This window comes from Verticillium dahliae, genomic scaffold, assembly GCF_000150675.1.
Source record: "Verticillium dahliae VdLs.17 supercont1.3 genomic scaffold, whole genome shotgun sequence".
NCBI lineage: Eukaryota > Fungi > Ascomycota > Sordariomycetes > Glomerellales > Plectosphaerellaceae > Verticillium > Verticillium dahliae.
The window spans coordinates 197,897-222,057 of record NW_009276940.1 but is presented as its reverse complement, the minus strand read 5'-3'; the positions used below and the strand labels follow the sequence as shown (position 1 = coordinate 222,057).

At 52.2% G+C, this 24,161-nt stretch overlaps 4 protein-coding genes across 4 annotated transcripts; 2 read left to right on the top strand and 2 right to left on the bottom strand.

Annotated features, from left to right (window-relative positions):
• Positions 1-6,541: 6,541 nt before the first annotated feature.
• VDAG_01709 (uncharacterized protein) lies at positions 6,542-9,146 on the top strand (the record flags this gene model as incomplete). The annotated part of the gene is made up of 2 exons (XM_009657738.1): positions 6,542-6,548; positions 6,682-9,146. 2 exons carry the CDS (start codon positions 6,542-6,544, stop codon positions 9,144-9,146), a joined length of 2,472 nt encoding a protein of 823 aa, XP_009656033.1.
• An 803-nt stretch (positions 9,147-9,949) lies between these two features.
• Positions 9,950-10,897, bottom strand: VDAG_01708 (phosphoribosylaminoimidazole-succinocarboxamide synthase; the record flags this gene model as incomplete). Its single annotated transcript, XM_009657737.1, has 1 exon — positions 9,950-10,897. One exon carries the CDS (start codon positions 10,895-10,897, stop codon positions 9,950-9,952), a length of 948 nt encoding a protein of 315 aa, XP_009656032.1.
• A 533-nt stretch (positions 10,898-11,430) lies between these two features.
• VDAG_01707 (rna-binding protein) lies at positions 11,431-14,191 on the bottom strand (the record flags this gene model as incomplete). The annotated part of the gene is made up of 5 exons (XM_009657736.1): positions 11,431-13,043; positions 13,094-13,154; positions 13,204-13,476; positions 13,546-13,855; positions 14,046-14,191. 5 exons carry the CDS (start codon positions 14,189-14,191, stop codon positions 11,431-11,433), a joined length of 2,403 nt encoding a protein of 800 aa, XP_009656031.1.
• Positions 14,192-15,923: 1,732 nt separating this feature from the next.
• VDAG_01706 (aminopeptidase Y) lies at positions 15,924-17,554 on the top strand (the record flags this gene model as incomplete). The annotated part of the gene is made up of 3 exons (XM_009657735.1): positions 15,924-16,304; positions 16,355-16,674; positions 16,756-17,554. 3 exons carry the CDS (start codon positions 15,924-15,926, stop codon positions 17,552-17,554), a joined length of 1,500 nt encoding a protein of 499 aa, XP_009656030.1.
• Between the last annotated feature and the right edge of the window lie 6,607 nt (positions 17,555-24,161).

The following is a 24,161-nucleotide window of genomic DNA, read 5'->3' as shown; positions in this document are numbered from 1 at the left end:
GGTATCCGCCCCCGCCCCCTGCACCAGCGGCAGGCAGGCGCCCCTGCAGCCTTGCTTGCCCTGCGCCTGCGCCTGCGCCTGCGCCTGGCGAGCGCTTTCCTTCTCCCTTTGTTTCGCCACATGCGAGGCAGGATGAGGTAAGCTGCCGCGCCACGTTTCCCCTTACCCTTCGTCCCTTTTCACCTGGGCCTCTTCCCCTGGCAACGAGGTCCCTGCGTTATGCACCACGACACCCTTGTCTTCATCCCTTGCATCTTGAAGCTCACCACCACGACGCTACGATATCATGTCGACGGCGTCCTGATGGCGCCGCTACGATCTCGATCTCCATGGATAGGGGGAAGCCTCTTCGATCTGCCGTTTACCGTTTAATCGCTCAAAGCGTAGCCCATTGCCTTGCTTGCACCTTTACGTCCCATCAACCGAGGCGCCCCCCTTCAAGCGTGCCATGCTAGCAAGGCCTTCGGCGGACATACCGTGGAATCTGGACTTCAGCCCATCTCTGCCCTCGGTACACCTCTGGCCTGCGTAGCGCCATCACTCGTCTCTCGACGCATTTCGATCACCAGGCTTCCTGTCGGCCATGTCTGCCCCTCAGGTCGAGCCGGCCGGCTACTTCTCGTCTGCCCGTCCATCTGTCCCATGCAACCGAGCCAGGACCCATCATCGGGTGCTCCGAAGCTGATGCTCGCTTTCTGGACTGGCGGGCTGCGCTTGGGTGATCCACACCAACATTCGTTGTGCGCGCCATCTTATCACATATCACATATATTTCTCCCTTTCTTGGCCACCACGGATACCACCCTCACAGCGAACAGACCCAGACCGGCCCAAAGAGCCACCTGAACTCTGGCTGACCGCTGCCACTGCTGGGCTATATCGATCGAGACCAGCGGTGACGGGGACCGAGGTCTTCCGTCTCTGGCGGTAACGAAGGCAGAGCGTCGTGCAGAGGTCTGGCTCATGCGGCGGCGGCGGCGGCGGCGGCGGCGACGATGAGGGGGGTCTAGAGGGGGCATTGACTCAAGGTAGGCATCGGATGGAATTGTTGGGCGCCACGTCGTTCTGACTCGACCACGAAAGGCCTTCCCCCTCCTCTATCTTGAGAATGATGGCTGCCCTCGCCAGTCTGGGCGTCTTCAACAGTCGGGAGATCCGAACAGTCACGACTGCGTCGCTTATTACCATGTGGTCCGAAGCTACTACTACATCGACGGGAATGCCCACAGTGGGCACCCTGCCATCGGTGTGCGTCCAGGAAGCTTAACAAGCGGGAGCCTCTTCAGGGTTCATTTAAACGAGTTGTACCGCCAGCGGGGCCTTGGCGAGGCGGAACGGCCATGTGATGTGCAAGAACTGGGTGATCGGTAAATTCATGGCTCGGTAAACAAAGTGATCGTACTGTAAGAGGCATGGGCTGTGGGAGCTTTCCAACTAATGAAGCAGCGTCTCGATGGCCAGTGCGGTGCTTGGGTCACGAGACGATATGGACTGGTGAGCGGAAGCATATGGTTTGCGGTTTATGCAGGGTGACATTCAAAGCTCGACTTTGCCGTACACTGCATGTGCATCAATTGAACGGTCAACCTTTGGTCAGCTGTTCATACATTGAAAGTCTAAAGCGGAAGCAGGAAGTAGCTCACACGTATAGACGCATCCGCCGTTCCACACACTACATCCATGGGTATGCTACTTGCTGTGGTTTGCACCCAGATGGTCAACCAACCTGGCAATCTGTGTGCCGAGATATAACTCGGCTTGCTTTGAGTAAACAAATTTGTCTGCAGCTGGTTATTGTTTATTGTGACGTAGATCGATTGGCACTTTGTAAGATTTTATTTTTCGATGTGATTTCGTCAGCAGTGTCGCAATGTTTTGTTTTGACGATATGTTGCGCGCAGGATATCACATGATGAATCGCTTTCTTAATTCCTACACGCGGAGGACTGGACGTTGTAGATTAGGTACTATAACGAATGATTACATTGGCTCTCTCGTCTTGCAGACTCTTGAAATAGTTTCCATCGTGTGTTGAGGCTCTGCTCTCTTCCTATCTTCACCTAACTTGGACATCGACAGCTCTCTTCAGATCTGATACAGCCTACATCAGCCCTCGTGAACATGACCACAAAATGCATCTCGGCCAATCCTCAAGAGAATTAATATCATCATCGTAACAGTCATTTTCGAATGCAAGTTAATTCATTCTCATTGGCCATTGCGCCTCCTGGGGGAAGATTTTCAAGCGCTCTCTCGCTGTGAAATGGGAATTCTCAAGGTTGTAGAATTCTTGCAACTACAATACTTGCCCCATCTCAATATAGTATCATACCATCCTGTAAATAATTATGATACCAAGCAGCTATAGAATAGAACCACACATGTAATTCATACTAGCTTACTCCAGCCACGACGACTGACCAGTGCCACGGCATGAACGGCGTGCAAAGTTAGTCATGTTCTCAGTTTCCCACCGAATTTACAGTGATCAAAGCTGCCGGCGGCAGATACAGTCGTTGGCTTAGAGGACTGCGGAAAATCACGTTTATCAGGAGCAACGGAGGGTAGCCTTTGATCACTTTACCTCAGTAAGGATGACCAGAGGGCTCAGATAGCGAGGAGAAATTCAACACAAGTGTACCATCTGACTTGACGTGATTAATACGCTCAAATTAAGCTGGCGAGTAGGTCTGACGACATGACATCCTCGTCAATAAATACCCCTGCGTCAGCGAGCAAGAAAATAAACAATCTGCCAGAGAGGGTTGTCAAAGAAGACTGACGTACAAACAGGGGATTCACGTGCAAGCTTATAATGCCAATAATCAAATTAGAGCCCTCTCATTCAGAAGGGATGCCAACGCAACGGTCATGTCAAATCGCAACAGTGAATTTGACATGCTTGGTGAAACGGAACATGGCGGTTTGACCATTTAACAGCTCCGAACAGATGTATCTGGAGAGGAGGCGGTCTTAGGAAGCAATACAATCTTTGCATAATCTGCAACTCAAGTCGCGGGCGTCTACGTCTTGCGCTCTAATCAACCCTGGTTTTGCGAAACAAATTGTATCTTGGGCAGGTGAGATCGACGAAGAATCTTAAGCTGACACACTTGAACCACTCGGACATCCCAGGCCAAGTCACATGCACTATTCGCCAAATCAGAAGTCAGGCAAGCTAGGATATCCTCTATCCAGGCAGCACATGCTAAGTCATTCTATCAGGTATGCATCAAACATGACATGGACGGTGATCAGCGTCAGAGGCCACAACGTTGCCATGGCTAAGACCACGAGATGAGGGTAGTTGAGTCAACCACTAGAGCTTTCAATCACGATCAATCTGAGATACATATGAGATGAATCTTGTAGTGAGGGCTTTCGCATGCTTCTTCCAGGCGCCACGCTGGGTAGAGGACGGCGCGGGAGCTCATAGCTCAGAGCTAGACATCGCTATGAGGCTCACGGCAGAGGGACTCGACCATACCCTTGCGAGATCTTTCTGTCATTCCGTGGGTCAACCCAAATAATGCATGGCTGCGCAACAAGCGATTGTGACTGGTTCGAGATGTTTGCTGAGGAGGAGGATACTGACTCTCTTGCACCGACTGAACCATGACATTGTTAAAGCTCCTTCTGCGTCAAGGGTTGTCCAATGTAGGCTTGTCAATTAAGAAGGAATGTCTTCCGAGCATGTGGACAAGGGGCCGTTCAGGTCATATCGTGGCCCGAGACGGCAAATTCCACATCAGGGATGTCGCACACTTTGTTTCTATATTTGATCGTCGGCTGAGTCAATAGTCTCCCAAAGATGGCCCCTCAATCGAAAAAAGTAGAGGAGAAGCGTCAGTTTCCGTTTCGCATAGAGCGCGCTGGCAGGTGAAGGCATCATCTGTCCCGCCAAGGCAGTTTTATCACGTCGCGAAGCTGCCTTGTCGCGTCGCGTCGCGCTTTTGTCGCGTCGAGCTTTGCAGTGACGTCCGTTTGTGACATCGTTTGCGATTTGATTGATCTGTCGCCCAAGGCAGACATTGCTGTCAGCTCAATCTGCCACTGCCCGCCAGCTGAGCAATTGGCGTCAGTGATTGGCCAATTGAGACCCTCCCCACCTCCTTGTCATTCGGGGGCCGAGCCGTCCCTTGACTATTCGGCCCCCCCTTTGGCCTCTTTGGGTAGCATGGGAGTTGTAAGTTGTCTGTCTGACACGGCTGTGGCGTGGATTGGCGGATACGATGATCCAGGAACAGAGACATGGGAGTTTGTTGCTTTTCGCCCCTATGCTGGTTGGGCCTCAATCAGTCGTCAGTATTGAAACATGTAGTGGGAAGAGGAACAAGGGAAAAGGGAAAAGGGGGGAGATCATGACAAGCAGATAGATGCGAAGAACTCGGCCATGCAGATGCAAGACGCAGGAGGTGCAGTGCAGTCGAGAGATCCAATGGATTGAACCTATCCAGGTCCATCTCACCTCGGGCAGAGGCCCCCACGATGGCAAGGAGATGGCTTCAGTGATCTGGCAAAGGGCCACTTCCCTGTATTCTGCACCTCGACACCCCGGACCACCGAACCCAGCCTATCGGAACCGCTAGAGAGGGGGCGGACCAGGCGCTGATTGGGCATGGGAGTCCCCTGTGTCGTCAGCGGGCTAGAGGCGAGACTTGACAACTCACACCCCCTTCTGGAGAGCCTGATGATTGCCAGAGCTCCCAGCCCCCTTCTTTTCGGACATCACAGCCCACCTGAGTACATGTACATGGTATGGGCACAGACACTACCCATCTCCCGCGCTGGACGTCGAGGTGACAGGCAAGTCGAGGACGATGACGAGGGATGCTGGCCGAAAGGGCCCCAAAGTAGGGCTGCGCTAGACAGGTAGTCCCAACTTTGTGAGACCAAGGCCATGCTTCTCTCGGCATCTACCATGTACCCTCTGGGCCCTCTTCGACTGCTCCTCGAATACGGGAAGACCACGCCATAACGTAGAGAATCGTCAAGCAGTACCTGGACGGCGCAAACCTCCAGCATGGCTAGTCTCCGTCTATGCTGCTGAGGAAGAATGGCGCGCTGCCATCATGCAGACCCGCGGAGCAGCTAAAATGAGTCGACCCTGCCTGCTTCTCTCTCGGGCCAGTCCATCCCCCAAATGGACGACGAGTGGGCAAGGTGGAGGGGGTTCGTCCTTGTCCACGCAGGCGCACTCGCTGCGGCGCATGAAGAAGCAGAGGCATGTGACGAACTGAAGGGAGGAGGAAGAGCTGGGCATAAGGAGGAGCTGGGCTCGAGGACGAAGTGTGTTAAAACCCTAGGATATACCCCTTCCTCCCTTGTCTTGCCAACCCTACCTTTGCCTTTCTTCCCTGAGCTGTTGACATTCCTCCCTGAGGAGAGTTGATTGAATCCCTCGAGTGTGTTTGCTCGTTTCGGGATCCTGCCCTTTCGGAAGCTCGATCGTGTCCCCCAAGTCCCCTCCCCCCCCCCTCGCTCGACTCGTTCGACTCTACGCATCGTCGCCATGTCGGGTGGATGCATCCCCTGAGAACATCGAAAAGGGACTTGACAGGCTTCAGCTTGAGGCTGCAGTTCCGTGCAGGCAGGTTGCGACAGCCTCGGGTCTTCCATCTCTGGTCTTTTTTCACCTTCAGCGGGCCAGCATCGCACCAGCAGCCCCCGTCCGAATGACGCTCTGAGTCGACAGAGACGACCACTAGGCAGCGAGTAGGGAGCTCCTGCCTCCAGTCCAGTCCATAACCGGCCCATTCGTCACTGCCGATTGAGCTTTCCAGCGCAGACAGGAAGGACCTCCCACCGCTCCTTCTTCTTGTTGCTCATTGCTCATTGTGCGCGCGCAAGCCACGGCAAGCAGTGAGCCACAGCACCTTCCTGCGTACCCTGGAGATTGGGGAGCGTCTGAATCACCAAGAACGAAGTACCGCCAGACCACCCAGGTGGGCAGTCACCACCCACCCACCCACAAGACAGAACGGAGAAACGAAAAACACCAGAACTCATCATCGTCAGCTCAACACCGTATCGACATCATTGCACATGGTGCCAACGATGTTCCCGCGCATTCCTTCAGGGTCATATCACATACACATATACACCTGGTCATTGCTTTTCTCGTCTGCCACTGCAGCCACGCTGCTGGCCCCGGCCGCGACGCCATCCTGATTCGCCTAGCCACCCTCTTTTCCCGCAGCACGAGCACCAGCGCAGCGACGCGCGCTTGGGACCTCTGACCTTGGATTTGCAGTTTCCAGCCTCCCATTTTCTCTCGACTTTACCGACCAGGCTTTTTGCTTCAGACCAAGTCGACCTCCACCGCACCATCATACCGTACCTACCGAACCTGCCTTACCTCTATTCTCCATTCCTTCCATTCCTCTCGCTCGCTCACTTGCTTGCGCTTTTTCGGCACCAAGCATCTGGCATTCCCACTGCTACCCGACCCAACCCATTCAACCCCAACCGAGCAAGGCAACTACTGTACCTATCCACACCAGTTTGTGAGTACAATCATCTTGAACTCTGCCCGTGCCTGATGGAATGTGGGCTTCCTATTGTTCAATTGCCCTTCAACCACACCGTATTGAAACACCCACTGACATCGGCGCCACGCACCTAGACCTTCTTTTTCTCCATTGCCTGTTTTGGAGCCTTCCTCGCCTCTCCACCTGCGAGGTGTTGGTGGTGTCACCCACACCAAAGACGCCGCCGACTTGTCGATCCCACGAGCTCTCCCCGAGGACCTCGCCAAGTTGTCGGGACCAACTCCCCCCGACCATTCTCACGACCGTCACGACATTTACGATTCAACGCCCCCCCACCTATTGCAGCAGCGTCAGCACGCCGCCCTCGCCCGAGCTCAAGCCGCAACCCCCGATCTCGCCGCGAGGACCCCGTCTCCGAGCTCCTCCCACCTTCGCTCACTCCGTCGCACCCCGCGCTTCGACGCTACCCCGAGCCCCCCGGCTGCTCGCCGCGTCCACCTCGAGGCAGCCTCCGTCGGCTTTGCACCCCGGGTTCACTTCGTCACGGCAGATGCGCCGCAGTCGGACCTGCCCCGCCCTCTTTCGCCGCTTCGCATCCGCCCGCGCGACTCGCAACAGCAGAAAGAGCCCGCAAAACCCAGACGGATCCTATCGCAGGACCTGAGCGAGGATTTCGACGAGACCGCACCCTCCGAGAAACCGTCTCCCGAGTGGCAGCGAGCATCCCCCTCTTCCACGAGGCGACAGGACAAGACCGACAACCTCCACCCCGCTCTTCGCATCTCCAAGAACACGCATAGTGCCATCCTCTTTGCTCTCGAGGAAGCTTTGCGCCACCCCAATCCCTTCACGCCCGACGTTGTCGAGGAGAGCGGCGAAATGGCTGACCTTGTCGGATCCGGCGGCCGCAGCACGCCCGTCTCCAATGGCAACCCCGTCTCGTCTTCGCGCACCCGTCCCACTGCCGCTCCTGCACCTACCGGCTCTCCCGGAGGCATTCGCGGGCCGAGGATGATCATGCAAGAGCGGGCGGCGAGAGAAGCGGCGCGCCAACGGGCTGAACAGGAGCAGATGCATGCAGAGAGGCAGCGAGCCCAACAGGAGGCCCAGCTGCTGGAGGATACCCAGAGACGCAACTCGGAGCGTCGCGCAGCCGCAGCGGCTGGCGCTGCTGCGGGAGGCCAAGCCAGTGGCGCCGCCCCTGAGCACATTGGCTCCCAAACACAACACACTCCCACGACACCGCAACGTCGGCCAACGGGTGGCTCTGACGCCGCGGCGCCGCGGACAAACCCCGCTTCTTCTCGACAGAGAGATACCTCCACCACAGTGCAGCAACGGCCGGCTCGCACCTCGTCGCAGAGCCAGTCACAGCCGCAAACTTCGTATAACACGGTCCCGCGACAGCCCACCAGCGCCGCGCAGCCTCCCGCCGCCACCGCAACTCAGCCGCCTCCCACGCAGCCATCCGAGTCTGCTGGAGGAGCAAGGCCTAGGAATTCGTTCCCCCACGCCTTTGAGCGTTGGGAGACGCTCTCTGCTCACTGGGAGGGCTTGACCAACTTTTGGATCCGCCGCCTCGAGGAGAACAACAAGGACATTGAACGCGATCCGGTCAATCAAGCTCTGTCCCGCCAGGTCACCGATCTGTCAGCGGCCGGTGCCAACCTGTTCCATGCCGTGGTAGAGCTGCAGCGTCTCCGTGCCAGCTCGGAACGCAAGTTTCAGCGCTGGTTCTTTGAGACGAGAGCCGACCTCGAGAGGGCTCAGGAAGTCAATGCCATGCTTGAGACGGCTCTAGACGAAGAGCGTCGAGCTCGCGCGGATGCGATCCGTGAGGCGGTCGCGAACGAGCAGAACAACTCGATGAACAAGACTCGCTTTGAGGAGATGCGCAAGGAGCTCCAGATCTCCAAGGAGGAGGCCCGGCGCGCCTGGGAGGAGCTCGGCCGCCGCGAGCAAGAGGAACGCGAGCGCACGCTGTCGCTGCAGAGCGGCCAGCCCACCATCGTTGGTGGAGTGCAGGTCGTCCCCATGACCCAAGGCGTTCCCAGCCGCCACGGCAGCGCTCGCCAGGGTGGCACCGCGCCGCAGCAGACGGAATACGCCGGCAATTCGGGTAGCGCCTACAGCGACGAATACGCACAAAGCTCTGCGCAGGCCAACCCAACGACGTCTGCGCCGGCCGCTACCAGCGGTCCTCTCTATTCGCAGCCGGCAGCTGTCGATCCGCAGCCCGCGACTGCGACTTACTCGTATGGCGGCGGCGGCGGCGGCGGATCGGAGGGAGGCTACAGCGAAAGTGAGTATGAGATTGATGCGCACGGTCAATACATTCGCGACCAGCGCGGGAACAAGGTTCCTTACCGTGCCCCGCCGTCGCCGGTTTCTGACGAGGGCGCAGAAGAGTACGAGACACCGGCGACGCAGCCGCCCAGCGCTGGCTACTCGCAGCCGCCGCCGGCCACATTGGGCAGACCGCAGCAGGTGCCGCACGCGCCGGCGCCACCACAGCAAGATTACTCGGGCCAGGGATATGGGGCGCCAGGCTGGGAAGAGGTCCCTCGAGTTTCCCATCATCATCCCACTAGGCTTAGCGATGTGCTTGAGGAGGATGAGCGAAGCCGCACCAGCGCGAGCTACAGCCGCGTCTAAGTGTGGTGGCTCGCGAACGAAGCTGCCGCATAACTGCATTATGATTTCTGGCGGGCGGGCTGGCTATGCGGCGTCCCCATGTTTTGCTACAGCGTTCTTTGCTCGCATGATTTCAGGCGTGGTCGCACAGGGCTGAATATTTTCTATCGAAACACCATCCGGGACTACCCAGGGAGACCACCCGAACAGCACCATGACACAGCATACGGCAAAGGGAAAAAAAAGAAAGGGAAGACGAACGGATGGATCGGGTGTCTGGATCAATTTTGGGGGGCCCATTAGACTGGACGAAACGGAGTCAGGAGGCGGGGACATCAGGGCTGCTTTCTCTCTCTCTCTCTCTCTCTCTCTTGCTCTCTCTCTCCGCCGGTTTGCGCTTTTGCAGCTGGCCTTGGGGATGTTCTTGGTCGTGGTTTTCTTTTTTTTTTTTCTTCATAAGAGTCTGGCATAGGCGTGGCTGGTAGCCGCTTGATGTTTGAGTAGGATGGCTCGCGGAGGCGAGGATTAATACAGAAGCTGACCTGATGTGTGGTGTCGAGGTGATGATGATTTATTGATACCCCCGTTGATAGGCTCTGGTTCACCCGAGGGGAGTTGCTATACTAGCCCGTCGACGATGGACAAGAGGCTAGGCGAGACTGAGACAGTTGTGCACTGACGGACGTCTGCTCGTTCCCGCCGTCATCAAAGCGAACATGCAACGAATAAGGTCCACGGAACATGAAGACACGATACATTGGGAAGCCATATCTAGAAAGACGCTTTTCAGCAAACGACGTGCCAGGTCCGACTGTCTTCGGACGCTACGCGGCGCCGACGCGAGCGACGGCGGCCTCAAAGGGCTCGCCGGTGAGCTTTTCAAAGATCTCGCGGTACTTGTCGGCCGTGCGGGCGGCGACGTCGTCGGGGACGGCGACGCCGTCGACGCCCTTGAGGCCGCGCGACACGAGCCAGTCGCGGACAAACTGCTTGTCGAAGCTCTCCTGCTCGCGGCCGACCTCGTAGCGGTCGGCGGGCCAGAAGCGCGAGCTGTCGGGGGTCAGGGTCTCGTCGACGAGGACAATGTCGTCGGTGGCCTCGTCGAGGCCAAACTCGAATTTCGTGTCGGCGATGATGACGCCGCGCGCGAGGGCGTACTCGGCGGCGGCGGTGTAGAGGGCGAGGGCGAGGCGCTCGATGCGCGGGGCGTAGGCGGCGCCGACGAGGGCGGCGGCGGCGTCGGGGTGGATGTTCTCGTCGTGCTGGCCCTGGTCGGCCTTGGTCGAGGGCGTGTAGAGGGGCGTCGGCAGCTTCTCGCAGCGGCGCAGCCCGGCGGGCAGCGGGATGCCGTGCACCGTCGAGCTCCTGGCGTACTCGGCGTAGCCCGACCCGGCGAGGTAGCCGCGCACGATGGCCTCGACGGGGAACACCTTGAGGCGGCGCACGCGCATGGCGCGGTGGGCGGTCAGCGCGCGCTCGGCGGGCGTCAGCGGCAGCGACGCCGGGGCGCCGAGCGACAGGAAGTGCGTGCGCAGGCCGGGCACGCGCTCGGCGAGGAGCCCGAACCAGAACTGCGACAGCAGCGTCAGCACGGCGCCCTTGTTGGGGATGCCGTTCTGGAGGATGACGTCGTAGGCCGAGATGCGGTCTGTCGCGACGAAGAGCAGCGAGGTCGGGTCGTCGGGCAGCGCGAAGAGGTCGCGCACCTTGCCGGAAGCGATCCTCTCGAGGGACGGCAGCGAGAGCGTCGTGAGGGGGGCTGAGGACGACATGGCAGCGGTGAGGGCTGTTCGATGTGATGGTGTAGCGGTTCAGACGATGGAGTGACTTGTGTAGACTGGTGAGAAGAGGGTCAACATGATGTTTTGGGCGGGGTGGCGGGGTCAATCCGTCCGATAACTCTCATCTGCCTTTGCCTGACTTTCAGAACGCACCTGAGGAGTCAATGATGTTGCTACTGAGACTAAGCCGCGAGTTTGATGAAAGGCCAGTTGAGAATGAGTCAAATCTTGCGGAAATAACAAGCTGAGAGAGGAGAGTCGGCACGAGGCGCATGACGAGGAAAAAGTCTGATTCGAGCTGCTCCACCTCGGAATCACTCTCTCGACCTCACCCGAAGGCTGCGGACTGCGACCTTCTAGACTGCGGCCTTCTACCATCGCTCTTTGCTTTCTGTGGGGTTGAACAGGTTTCTTGATCATGGAGACATGTCTTCAATGGTTTTGCTTGGGGGCAAACAGCTTCTCCTACTCTACAAATACGCTACAAGCAAGAATTGTCCCTGTCAGGCCGTCGCCGCCCGCCATCACTCGAGCTTGCTATACCGCTGCCGTGCCTTGTCCTGCACCGTGTCAACGTAGTCGGCGTAGCTGTTGGTCGTCTTGCGCCGCGCCAACTCTGCCGCATCGCCGAGGTTGCCTCCCTCGGCACCCAGGCCCACGCCTTCCTGGTACGCGTGCGTCTCGATGACCTCGGTGCGCCCCTCGCCTTTGGCCCCGAGACCCTGCCCCGAACTCCAGCCCATCTTCGCCAGCATCGCCGACCCCTTGGACTGCAGCGGCGCCACTGGGGGAGACGCCTCGCGGCCCCCCGTCTTGCTGTTGTCATCCCTGCGCGGAACCGACTTGGCACCCGGCGGCGGCGCGCCTGGTTTGTTCGGCTGGCTGAACACTTGTCGTCGTTCCTTCGCCCGGTCCCTGTACTGCGGTGCCGAGTCGTCGTCCTGCGGGGTCAGACTGCCGCCTTGTCCGCCAGCCTCCTCGAGGGCCTTGGCCATTCGCTTGTCGCGTGCTGCTATCCTCGGCTGCGCCGCCTTGACCTTGGCCTCGTCTGCCATGGCCGTCTTGTGATTCCTCGACCGCTCATGCGTGTTGAGGTCGTCGAGTGATTTGTACTTCATCATGCAGAGCAGGCAGCACACCTTTTCGTGGTCGACGTAGGATGCGACAGATTGGGCCACCTCGGCCTTGGGTGTAGATGCATCGTCCGTCTCCTTCCGTGGAGCAGCCAACGTCGGTGCTGTAGACGCAGAAACAGACGCCACAACGGCACCGCTCGACAGCGACATCTTGATGGCACCGCGACTCTCAGCACCCGAGGGCGGGAGGCCGCCCCCAGCGAGGGAAATCTTCACAGGCGCCCGCTCCCCCGACCGTGCCATCATCTCTTGCTCTCTCTCCTGTGCGTTGAGCTCCGCCTGCTTCTTGCCCTCGTGAATCTCGTCGTGCTTCTTCTGCCAGAATGCCATCTGGCCCATCATGGGGGCTGCCTTCTTCGAGGCCCCGGGAAGCGCCCCCTCCGCCTTGCGCTTCTTGCTCTTCTTGACGCCGTCGACCGACTCTTCGTCCATCTTGGCTTTCGGCTGCTCGGGGGCCGCCTCCGTCACGAGCTTTTGGCTGGGATACACGCTCGACTCCCAGTACTTGACGCGTATCGTCGGGTTGAAAAGTGGGAAGAACGACAGCTTCTCGATCGGCGGGAGAATCTCCCTCGTCTCAGGCACGAACACACCCAAGTGAATTGTCGACACGGTGACGGCTGCCGACGCAATGGTGAACGTGCGCAGCCGCTTAAATTTGTCGAGCGCAGCGAGCGCGTCTTCAACCGTCCAGAACTCGGCAAACCCAAACTTGAGTGACTCGTCCGTGTTCCGATGCCGCATCAAGAAGACGCGGTGCAGCGATCCCGGTTTGGCACCAAACCCGGCTCCGTCCCCGGTTGGTGCTGTCGACTTGAGCTTTGGAGGGCCCTCCCCCGATGGCTTGGGGGCGGGCCGCTTCTCGGCGAGCTCAAGCTTGGAGGCACCGACGGCAAGCACGTCTTCGGTGACGGAGGGAGCGAGTGGGAAAAACACGAGAATCTGGGACGGCGTGGTACCGGCGTCGCTTTCGCCCGTGATATTGTCGTGCGGACCGTCATCTACTCCCGTGTTAGTATTCTGCTAGCCATTCTGCGTGTTGAGGACCTACCCGCTGGTGACGCGCCGCATCTCTTGCACCTCATGCGGCTGGCATAGTTGGAAAACTCGCACTGTCACATGTTAGTAGATGTATACATCGCCGAGGGTTTCAAGGCTCACGGTGAGACAGATCCAGTCTTCCTTGCCCGCACCGCCCCGCGAGTCGAGTTCGTCGCGGCTGCTGCGAGCATAGTGCATGTACACCGGCCACCGATCGTTCGGATCCTCGTCAAAATCAAAGGACAGGCTCGAGTGGTATGCCTGCATAAAGTCCACAGCGTCGTCGATGTGTCCGAACTGCACAAAGGCCCGCCTCGCCCGGCCGGGGGGCAGGCGGACGTCGATGGCGAGATAGCGCGACATGTCACACGACTTGTCGAGGAGTTCGCGAACCTATAGTCAGGTCGGTCCAGTCAGTGACGGCGGACGACATAACGGGTCGACAAAAGCCCGGCGACTCACATCGTTTGACGTCAGATCTGGCGCCAGGCCCTCCAAGATGATGGTATCGGTGGGCGATCGGTGGAGCTTGCGAGACGGCGACGCAGGGCGGCCCGAAGCCCGGTAGTCGTCGTACAGCTGGCCATCGTCGGCCTGCGACCGCGACCAGTCACGCCCGTCACGATCCCGTCTGTCCCGGTAGTCGCCGCGATGGGTTCCTTCGTCGTCCCAGCCGGAGGACTCTTGGTAGTAGTAGTCCCGCGGGTGGCGCGCCTGCCGCCCGTCGCCGGGGGGCGCATCGTCGTACGAGAGCTCATTCCTCGCGGGAGACCTAGAATAGTCGCGTCGGCCCGGGGGGAAGTTAGCCCTAACGCTCAAGCCAAGTTGGTCATGTCTTGCAGCCGATTGTTCATCGGACGCTCTGCTCTCCCGTTGCACCCCATCACGCGGCTCCGCCAAGGCATGCTCAGTTCGGATCTTTACCCTGCCGAGACCGGTAGCCGTCCTTGTGGTCCTGATACCGTTGGTGTGTAGCGTCGTTTGACTGCGCGCGAGGTCCACGAGGAGACGATCTGCGGCTGTAGTTGTTGTAGTTGTTGTTGTTGTCGTCGTCTCTGTTGGGGTAGGAGCGGTCCCTCGATCCGCTGTCAGGGAAGTCGTCCGCCATGGCGGGGCGGATGGATGCTGCGCTCGCTCTAACTCGTAAGGCGTCGGAATCGAGGATGAAGAAGGCGTCGGAAGGTGGCGAGCAGGTGTCTTTGCCGCTCTGTTGAGGTGTTCGTGGCAATACAGCAAACAAGGCTGTGATGGTGGTCTGCGAATGGTCAAAACCAAGAGATTGTCAAGGGAGCTCGTTGGTGGAGAATGGAGTGGTTATGGCTCATAAATGCATATATCTGAGTATTGCATGAGCTGCGTTATCTACTATCGCTATTAAGCAGATGAATGGAACGAGGCTCTCTGACGCTTCACTCTTTTCCTTCCAGAAACTAGAATGCTGCCTCAATTGATTTCACTTCGGCTGCTTGCGTCAACGCTGAGGTGCTTTCTCGACTCATTCTGGGCTGCCAAGCTCAACGACTCCATGTGAACTGGACCCCCAAAACGCTGCGGAAAACGGACACCCAAGAGGAATGGTTCCCGATTCCGTGACCCCCCTGTCAGATCATCCCTGCAAGCATGTTTGTGCTGTGTTAAAGACAGGGACGATATCGAGCAGAGAGCTAATCTCCAACAAGTCCGAGGCTCTCACAGCAATTCGGCAGCCTGCCAAGCCTGTCTACTGAAATGGGCGACCCGCCACCAATGCAGTCTTCCCATCACAGCGGGAAAGCAGATGACCACCGGAGGGGACGGCCAGAGCTCCGATTGCCCTCACACTTCTGCCAGGCGCCGCTTGTCCCGTCATCGGAGGGGTGACAAGGCCGATGCTACCTTGGCCGGCATGTTGTGGTGCATCAATCATGAGTTCACATCCTCGCGTCCACCTGCGAGTTGTCTGCGACGTGGAGAGGAGCTGCTACTCCGGCTCGTAGTTTCTGGACCTTGCGTTGTCCCGGCAAAATACCCATCTGCACTATGGCAATTCGCGATCCGTTATCTATCCGACCCATGCGGGGAGCCAGTGGTGGCGCCTCTTGAGGGTGTAGCTGTCTGCAAGAGACGGAAAGCCTGGAATCGTGATTCGGCGACAATTTTGCTACAGCTTCGAAGAACCCCAACGAGGAGCTTCTGGATTTCGACTCTGACAGGGTCAGGCACGCCACCCGTCACAAAGTGAGAGGATCGACCAGTCCAGATCACATTCAATCTATCCACCTGGCGCCTCGTCCTACGCTGCGTAACCCCATACAGCAGGTCCTTTAGCAGCGGCGTCATGTACAATCAACCGACATGCAGGCTGGCATTGCTGTCTTGCATCGCTGCTCACAGCTTCCTGCAGGCTACCCGCAGCTCATCAGTGATGGCATCACCACGCCATCGAGCCCCCTCGCCCCAACTCACCTACCATGACCAAAGCGGAAGGTCGAATTGATGCATGTTGAGAGCCGCAGGCCGGTCGACAGCATGTTCTCATCTCTTCTGGTTGTGATAGGGTAACACTCGACTTACTGCGCAGGGGTTTCGCCGTCGTCATGCTTGTCTGAGTCCTGTCAAGCGGCTTGAAAAGCAGCTTGACGCCGACTGAAATACCAATGTGCGTTCAGAGGTCGGCTCAGTGCCATGCCCTGTTTGCGTTTGTTCCATTTCTGGACCGCTGTTTGCTCGAGAACCCAATTATAATCAGGAAACGGCCATCATGATGAAGTGTTTGACATCAGCTGTTGTTGTGGCGATGCTTCCTCGCTCAGTGTTTGCGCAAACGCCGTGTGTCCCTTGGAAGCCTGTGGATTCGGTACATGCCCCCCGATTCACCTACTGTGCTTTATGCTCTAGCTAAAACGGCACTGCAGGAGAAACTCCAAAACGCCATCAAGCTCGAGAACCTCAAGACTCATGCCGAGGCTTTCTCTGATATCGCCTACGACTCCGAGTACTTCCGCCTGGCTGGATCGATTGGGTACAACAGGACCGCCGATTACGTGGTTGAGAACCTCGAAGCTTTAGGCGACTACTACGAGATCGAACGTCAAACTTATGCCGATGTTGTTGAGTTCTTCAACGAGGGCGCTGTGACGATCGATGGCGAAGAGGTGGAGTCTCAGACGTTCCAATTCTCCAAGAACGCCACACTTGAGGGGCTCGAACTGATCTGGGTCAATGCCTATGGATGTAATGGAGTAAGCAACAGACATACTGCCTTGACCATTCTTGTAACTGACCGTTGCAGACGCAAGACTTTCCTCCCGAGATCGAGGGCAACATCGGCCTCATCTCGAGAGGTCCTCAAGGCGGCTCCTGCTCGTTTGCCCTCAAGTCAGCCAACGCCGGTGCTGCTGGGGCCGCGGCTCTAGTCATCTTTGATTACGTCCCGGGAGCGCCCCCCATCAACGGCGTGCTCTCCTACGAAGACCTGCCGGAGGGCCCCACCGTCCCGACATCAGGCATCTCGAACGAACTCGGACTGGCATTGTCAGCTAGGCTTCAAGCTGGCGAGGAAATCATAGTCGATAGCTTCTATACTGCCACTGCTGGAGACATCTGGTACAGGTATGCAGGCCAACCCACGAGAGTTGACCTTCGTCACGAGAGTTGACTTTCGTTATTCGAAGCTAACCTCATCTACCTTAGTGATAACATCATCGCAACCACGACTAGGGGCGACCCGGACAACATTCTCTTCGTGGGCGCTCACTTGGACAGCGTTGCCGAAGGCCCTGGTATCAACGACAACGGAAGCGGCAGCATCGCCATCCTCGAGGTTGCTCGTCAGCTCGCTCGTTATGTGACCAATTCGACCATCCGTTTCGGCTGGTGGACGGCCGAGGAGTCGGGCCTGCTTGGGTCGACATACTACGTCGCCACAGCCGAGCAAGAAGAACTTGACAAGGTCAGACTCTACCTCAACTTTGACATGGTCGGGTCCGGCAACGGGATACTTGCCGTTTATGATGGTGACGGAAGCGCCTTTGGGCTTTCAGGCCCACCTGGCTCTGCTGAGGCCGAGGCCCTGTTTGAAGACTACTTCGCGTCGCAGGACCTTCCTCTGCTGCCCACTGAGTTCTCCGGCCGGTCAGACTACGGACCGTTCCTAGATGCGGGTATCCCCTCCGGCGGTCTGTTTACCGGTGCCGATGAGATCAAGACTGAGGAGGAGGTCGCGCTGTTCGGAGGCGTTGCTGGCATCATTCATGACCCGAACTATCATACTCAGTACGACACCATTGGCAACATGAGCTACGACTTTCTGGAGATCAATACAAAGGCCATCGCTCATGCCGTCGCGCTGTACGGCACCAGCTTCGACGGCTTCCCCGAACGGGAATCCGGCGGCCTTCAAACCCGCAAGACGCGGAAGGCCGGCCGACTCGGGGCCTGCTCCAGTCGAGCGATTGACACGGGTCACTTCAAGGCGTGCAACTTGGCATAAGCAGATCTGCTACTCGACTGGAGGGCGGTGCGGTGACGATGGGTTCGAGTGTAAGGATTCAAGTGATTGCGTTGGTATTGGGGCGATTGGTTGGCGCTCGGAGCTGTCGGCTTCGTCGGAACTGTACTTGGTGCCTGCGGAAAGTTTCGCACCCTAGTTAGGTATATAGGCCCCTATAATAATCCCTATAAATAGGGAAGGTATAAAATCTGCAATTTTCGTGACTTCTATCTTTCCTAATTTCCCCTCCTTTATACCCCCCCCTTTATTACCTTATTTCACTTTATACCTTCTATAAGATAGGTATTTATTAGTTTAAATCGATATCGATATAGGAGGTAATAGGTAATAACCGAGGGTATAGCTTAGTTATAGAATAAAGAGATAATAATAGATAAGAGGAAAAGAGAGATAAAAGTAATTATATCTCTAGAAGGAGATATCGGGTCGAGAAATAGATTAAAGATTCTTATAGCCTTTAATGAGAGCTATAAAATAGTATATTTTTCGTTTAGATCGAAGGTAAAAAGGTAGAGAGGTAATTAAGAAGAAGGTTATAATTAATTAAGAGAAATACTTAAATTAATCCTAATAAGAGTAAGGTATATCTTAGAAAGTATCTATTCTTAATAATTAAGAATATATAAATTAGATAAGAATTATTATATAAAGGGGACTTATAAGTATAATTAGAATTAGATTATTATTTTTTTCTAAAAACCTAAAAAATAGGTCTAAGGAGTACCCTCTATATATAATAGATTAACCCTTAATAGCTATATATAGATAAAGCGCTTAGATTACCTCTAGACCTATAGGGGAAATAGAGTTAGATTTAAACTCTAGCTAATAGGGTATAAAAGAACTTAAACGCTTATTATTATAGAACGGCTCTATAGAATATTATAAAAATTATACTATTCTATAGCTACGATTTTTCTCTATTTTATAATATATATATTATTATAGTTTAGCTTTTATTTAAGCTATTAGAGTAGTTATAAGACTCTAATCCTTATAACTCTTATACCCCCCTATAAGGTAGTATATATATAGGTATATAGATATAATAGCTTATATATTTAGAGGATAAAAAAAAAAACCTTATATTATTATTATATATAGGGAAAAAATTAAAACCCTATAGTATAGAAAATAAATAAAAACTATATATTATATTATTATAGGAAAATCTAAAGATAAAAAACCTATCTTATTATAATAGGAAAATCCAAAGATAAAAAACCTATTTAATACTTAATTTTAAGTATTTTACTATATTTAGGCTATTTATAGTCTATAGGTATAGTATTTAGACTCCCTATTTATATATATCTATATAGGGTATTATAAGTTATCTTATTTAAGCCCTTAATAAGTATATCTATTATATTATATTAAGTATATATATAAAAAAGCTATATTTTCTTATCTTTTAATAGATTTCGGTAATAATAGAATTACCTATCTATATACTTAACCCTTTTATAGAATTTAGGATTTTTAGTTATTTTCCTAGCTCCTTTATTATCTATTAATAAAGTAGGTATTTTAGGTTTATTTAAACCTAAGCCTTTAGATATTTCTAAAAAAATAGAAAAAATATATATAGCTTCTTTAGAGGCTTTATATAAGGCTATATATTTAGCTTTATAAATAGATAAAGCTATTACTTTTTATTTAGCTAAAACCTAGCTTATAGGGTTATTAATTCCTAAATAGAATATATATCTAGAGGTAGAAGTTCTATCTTCTAATATATCGCTCTAGCTAGAATTATTATACTTTATTATATTAAGGGATTTATTATAAGTATATATAAGACCTATATCTGGATATTTATTTAAATAAGCCTATATTCTATTTAAAGTAATAAAATGCTCTTTAGAGGGGTTATTTATATATTTAGAATATCTATTTACTAAATAAGTAATATCTAGTCTACTATATAAGGCTAAATATAATAAAGAGCCTATTTCCTATTAATATTAGAGGATTTCTAAATTTATAGCTTATAAGGAATTTAGTATTAAAGCTATTTTTAATATATTAGGTATTAAGAGGGCTTCACTACTTATATAAGCCCTAATCTAGTACTTCCGCTATACTTGCGAGCTCTGAATAGGTAGGGTATCTAATAAGTCTTATAATAGTTAATTCTTATATAATTCTCTGCTTCTCTAAGTTACTACTACTTACGTAAATTAGATATATCTATCTACTCTTAGCGATTACGTAAGCTATAGTTTACGTACTCCTAAGAGTAGTAGATCCTAGATATCCTAGATATTACTATCCTAACTATAGAGTTCCCTAATATTAGTTTAATACTAGCTCTTCTTTTTCTTTATAAGTAGAATAGCTATAAGAACTAATATTAAGAGCTATCGCTAAAGTTAATAGCTACTCTAATACGCCTATAATTCTCTAATCTCTAATATATTAAATCTACTCTTCTAGTCTTAAAGTAAATAACTTAATAATAGGAAATAATAAGAAATAATAATTAAAAATAAGGAAAATATAGCTTAAGGCTATTATTCCTATAAACGTTAGGCCTCTAGTTCCTAATACTTTAGAATAATAGTATTATCTATAAATAGCTCTTTAAGGAAATAAATTAAATTATAATTTAAATAATAGGAATAGGCTTCTAAATCCTAGAAATAAAGGAAATAAATTAGAATCTAATAATAAATAGCGCTCTTATAATTACTAAATATATACTCTTAAAGCCTCTAAGTCCCTAATATATTAATAGAATATAATAAAATAATTATTAGCTTTTTATAGAATCTATTAGAATAATTCCTAATAAATTAAATTACCCTTTAATAGGAATAATAGGATTAAATTGCTTTAATTAAATAAATTCTATAAAAGATCTAACGTACTCCACAAGCGAGTGGAACACACAAGCGAGTGAAACACTCAACCACGACCGCACAAATAAAACCCCAGATATCTCAACCACGACGACTTGAATTAACTAAATCAATCGGTGTTATCATCATCTGATATAGCTACAATGATCTGACAGGTCCTTGAGTTATGTCCTGCCTTGCCGCATGTTCCACAGCGTCGAGGGGCCAATTCTATACCCTGCTTACGACCCCTACTCAGCTGCGTTTCCTGCTTCATCTGGACGTCTACCTCATTCTGGGCTTGAATGTCCTCTGCTTCGGCTATAGACATGCTTCCCCCTTGCCTGAGACGCTTTTTCTTCGCTCTGCGACGCTTGCTTAGGGTCTCTAGCTCCCCTCGTATGAGCTGGACCTCGGACTGTACGAGGGTGAGTTTATGCATGATACTCCGCGTTCCCTTTGCTAAGTGGTCAACGGCGCCGAGAATAGACGTTGGTGAGCTATCTTGATGACGGGCAATCCGATTTTTGATGTACTCAGACTGCGAAGTCGTCTCAATCGGATTGTTGGGCGTCCTCGAGACCCAAGGTTCGGGTATCCCTCCACTGCTCCCTGGAGGCGTTGGGGTATGTAACTTCACATCCAGCTTCGAAAGGACTGCTTCCGGGTTATGAGGAACGAGTCCAGCTCCCCTAAAGGCCCCTTGGATGTTCTTCTCCGTCATTACCTCTTGGGATGCTGTAAGAAACGCAGGGAAGAAGTCTTCCTTGGTGATATGGCTTATACCCGCCCGCATCTTCTTCTCGATTTGCCGACCGTACGCCTGCTTAAGCGGGCCAAAGCAGCCAATATCGAGAGGCTGGAGTAAATGAGATGAATGAGGCGGCATACAGAGCGCGATAATGTTGTTTTCCTTGCAGTAGGCGTCGAATTCGATCGAGTGGTGACTTTCATGTCCATCTAGAATGAGGAGTCGATGTGTGCCTGTTGTGCGAGGCCTGGTGTACTTATCGAAGTGCCGAATCCATTCCAGTCCTGTTCTATTGGTAGTCCATCCGTTTTCAGTCGTGGCGATAACCCAATCCTTTGGTAGGGATGTTTCTTCGTACCAGCTCGAGAGGTGATATTTGCCTGCGACCACGATAAACGGCGGGACGCACCAGCCTTGGGAATTAACCCCCTGGATCACTGTGACCCATTGTCGATTTCCAGGTTGTATGAGCTTCGTATTTGAGCGCCTTTCCGAGCTTGTGACGACCATTCCTGTTGAGATAACGCCCATCATAAAGCCGGTCTCATCGAAGTTGTAAATATCTGCGGCCGCAATGCCGTACTTCGCAACCACATTCCGTACAAGGCGAAACCACGCGTTTATCGCGTCTGGATCTTCACATTGGGCCCTCTTATAGTCGTATCTGCGAAAGAAACGCGTCTTTAGCTGTGGTTGTCGCTTGACGAAGTTTGAAGCCCAGTTGACTCCGACGTGTGGCGCGCCTCGGTCGGCGAGCAGCCTATTGGCCATATCTTCCACGTCACGAAGCCGGGGAGGAAATGATCGCGAATCCAGGTCCAGAATACTCTCAATAATTGTCTGCTCCTCTAAGGAAGTCAATGTCCTCGAATTCGGAGGGCTGTCGCGTCGAGAGATAGTTCCCTTCAGTCGTCGGCCTAGCGTCACATGGCTCACGCTGTAGATCTTCGCAGCGCTCCGAATGCTTAGCTTGGGATCTTTTTTGATAGCTTCGGTAGCAAGAATCAATTGAGCTTCTTTGCAAGGAGTCTCCATGTTTAATTGTGGGTAGAAAGGTGATGAAAGATAGGTGGTTGGGGAATCGCGACGGAGTGTTTCACTCGCTTGTGTGTTCCACTCGCTTGTGGAGTACGTTAAAGTATTTAACGATATACGAATATAGGATAATCTTACTAAATCTAGGTCGTCTATAAATCTATAATATTTCGGGTATATTAATAAGTAGCTCCGGGATACTCTAAAGGATATATATAACTAAGAGAAGTTAGCCTATTAGCTTATCCTATTAATTTATATACTAGAAGGAGAGCTTCTATTATTATAGTTACTATACGAGGCGTCTCGGAGTCTTGCTTAACCGTCTTAAACTCCTCGCTAAGTAAGTCGATAAATTTCTAACCGCTTTCGCCTAGTAGCTTAAGATACTAGTTAACGGTAATATACTTCTCCTATATAAACGTAGCCGCCTAAACGAGCGTAGGTATTAGCTCCTCTAATCGTATCGTAAGCTATTAAGGGGTCTTATATAACGAGTAAAGGGATTAACTATTAATCTCTTAAAGTCTCTAGTAAGATAGAATAATCGATACTATTCTCTAATCTTATATTACGACCTAGTAGCTTCTGAAAGGGGGAATACTATTAGAGGGTTAGGGTTACTGTTTGCAGAAGCTTAGGTTATAATTCTAAGACGATATAGTGTCGTAAGGCGTTACGCACTCGTTATAATAAATATAAAGTAAGACTTAGATTAATTACTATCGTGAGAAAGAATATATCTATAAGTCTAGAATATCCGTCCTTATATACCTACTATCTTATCCTTATTATATTAAGTAGTAAGCTTATATTAAATAGCTTACTATTATATCGTAATCCTATTATATTAGATTACGGCTTATAGCGATCTAGGTATAATAGTAATCCTTAGTCCTAGATTACTATTCCTAGTAATCCCGTTACGTAACCTAGCCTTAGCGAGCCTAATCTTATTAGTAACCCTAGGTCCTCTAATATAGGGCTTATCTATAGCCGGTTATTCGACCCGTACTCGTTATATAATACTCCTCCTTAAGGCCGATATCCTAACGGCTATAAGTAGTAGGTCCTACCCTAGATTCGGTTAGCCCGTAAACTCCTCTTTTATTAACTATAATACGATATCTAATCGTATTCGAAAACCTCTATCGAAGAAAACCGTTAAGCGTATTAACCTTACGTCTTCGATCGAGTTAAAGGGTTCTAATACGGATATACCTTATACCTAGTATTTCCGGAAAGGTTTAAAATATCGTATATCGGAGAAGTCTACATAGTACGGGGAATATATAAAGCGAGGTCGTTAATACGATAGTATTTTAATATCGTCTTCTCGTGAGTATCGTATTTTCCGCTAATTAGGTTATCGTAGCTAATAGTAGCTTAATGTTACGACCTGGCAGCTTCCGAAGGGGGAACACTGTCAGAGGGTTAGGGTTGCTGTTTGCAGAAGCTTAGGTTGTGACTCTGAGACGATGTGGTGTCGTAAGGCGTTGCGCACTCGTTACAATGGATACAAGGTAAGACTTAGATTGATCACTGTCGTGAGAAAGAATGTATCTACAAGTACCGAATGCCCGTCCTTATATACCTGTCATTCTGTCCTTGTCGTGTTGGGTTGGTGAGTCCATGTTGGATGGCTCACCTTTCTTGTCGTGATCCTGTTGCTTGGGTCACGGTGTGGTTAGTGACCGGATCACTTTGAGAATCGTGATCTGGTCACGGTCACGTGAGTGATCCTGTGGGTCCGTGCGGCGCGTCCGATCGCCTGCGGGGTGTCCTGCCTGGTGTCCTGGTGACGACCGGGCTGGGGCGTTACATGATTCTCCTCCTCCAGGTCGATGTCCCAGCGACCCTTACTTGTAAGGGCCGCACCCCAGGTAATTATGTCCCTCAACTTGTTCTTCCTTCATGATACTAACGAAATGTCGAGTCGTGTCGAAAAACCCAAAGT